General features: G+C 46.0%; 1 protein-coding gene across 1 annotated transcript in view; it reads left to right on the forward strand.

The window, feature by feature from the left end:
• Window positions 1-668: 668 nt before the first annotated feature.
• LOC103804815 (NAD-dependent malic enzyme, mitochondrial-like) overlaps window positions 669-1,033 on the forward strand; it is a gene marked incomplete at both ends in the record, with an annotated part of 6,141 nt that continues 5,776 nt past the window's right edge. The window contains one exon of the mRNA XM_009077445.1: window positions 669-744. Within this exon, the coding sequence (XP_009075693.1) occupies window positions 669-744 (76 nt within the window). The remainder of the gene's footprint in view (window positions 745-1,033) is intronic.

Raw genomic sequence — 1,033 nt, forward strand, 5'->3', positions numbered from 1 at the left:
GACTCAGGGTGGAACTCAGAATATCCTTTCTGTCGAAGAACCAGCACTGTCAGAGCGTGGGTAATGTATCTGTTACCACCTTGGCTCAGCCTTTTGTGCCTCTTTTCATCCTGGCAGTAGAGGGTTTGCTCAGGCAGGAGAGATTCAGGTAACTCTCTTCACCTCTGCTCCTTTGCTGTCCCTGTGGGAAGCAGGAGGAGGCAGAATGCTCAGTCCCTGCCTTGGCACCTGGTGGAGGTTCCCTAGGGTAAAGCCAAGTCCTTCGGGTCATGTTTCCTGCTCATCTCCTTACAAGGGAGCACAGATGGTGTCGTGGTGATGCTAACCCCAGAGGGGCATTAAAGGTCAGTGTCTGCAGCAGTGTGAAATTCAGGCAGCATCACTGTATTGCATAAGACACACATCATGTTACACATATCACATCGCATATATCGCGTAAGGAAACTGTTGTTACTTCTCACGGCGTTTCATGAGTTTCACTTTTGCTCTTCCTGATGTCTCGTGAGTTTCGGAGCAGCCAAACACACTTTTCTACTACAAATTGTCCTCTGAGTGATTTGTCTCAGTGATAAACTTCACATTTTAAGCAGATTCTCCTGTTGGACACTTAATTCTGCAAAGTGAAATTTCTAATGGTAAAATATTTCTTTGTTTTCCTTTTCTTTCAGAGGATTATTCATTTCCATCTCAGACAGAGGCCACATAAGGTCAATTGTGAACAACTGGCCAGAGAATGATGTGAAGGTACTGCCACTGGGGGATTTTATTTCTTGCTGCTTTTTAATCTCAGCTGAGCTTTGTGAGATTTGCTGTTATTTGATGGAGATGTGAATTCAGTAAGGCATCCTGGGCCCTTGTGGCGATGGCAAAATGCAGCTAGTGAAGGTCATGTTGTCTTGAGCAGTGTTTTCTCCTGAGTATAAATCCTGTGTCACCCAGGTGGGTCCAGGAACAGGAGGGGAGATGAGATTCAGTTGTACTTGACACTCCTACAGATGTTTGAGTTTTGTCCCAGGTTGCCCAGGGAGGCTGT

This window comes from Acanthisitta chloris, unplaced genomic scaffold, assembly GCF_000695815.1.
Source record: "Acanthisitta chloris isolate BGI_N310 unplaced genomic scaffold, ASM69581v1 scaffold10766, whole genome shotgun sequence".
NCBI lineage: Eukaryota > Metazoa > Chordata > Aves > Passeriformes > Acanthisittidae > Acanthisitta > Acanthisitta chloris.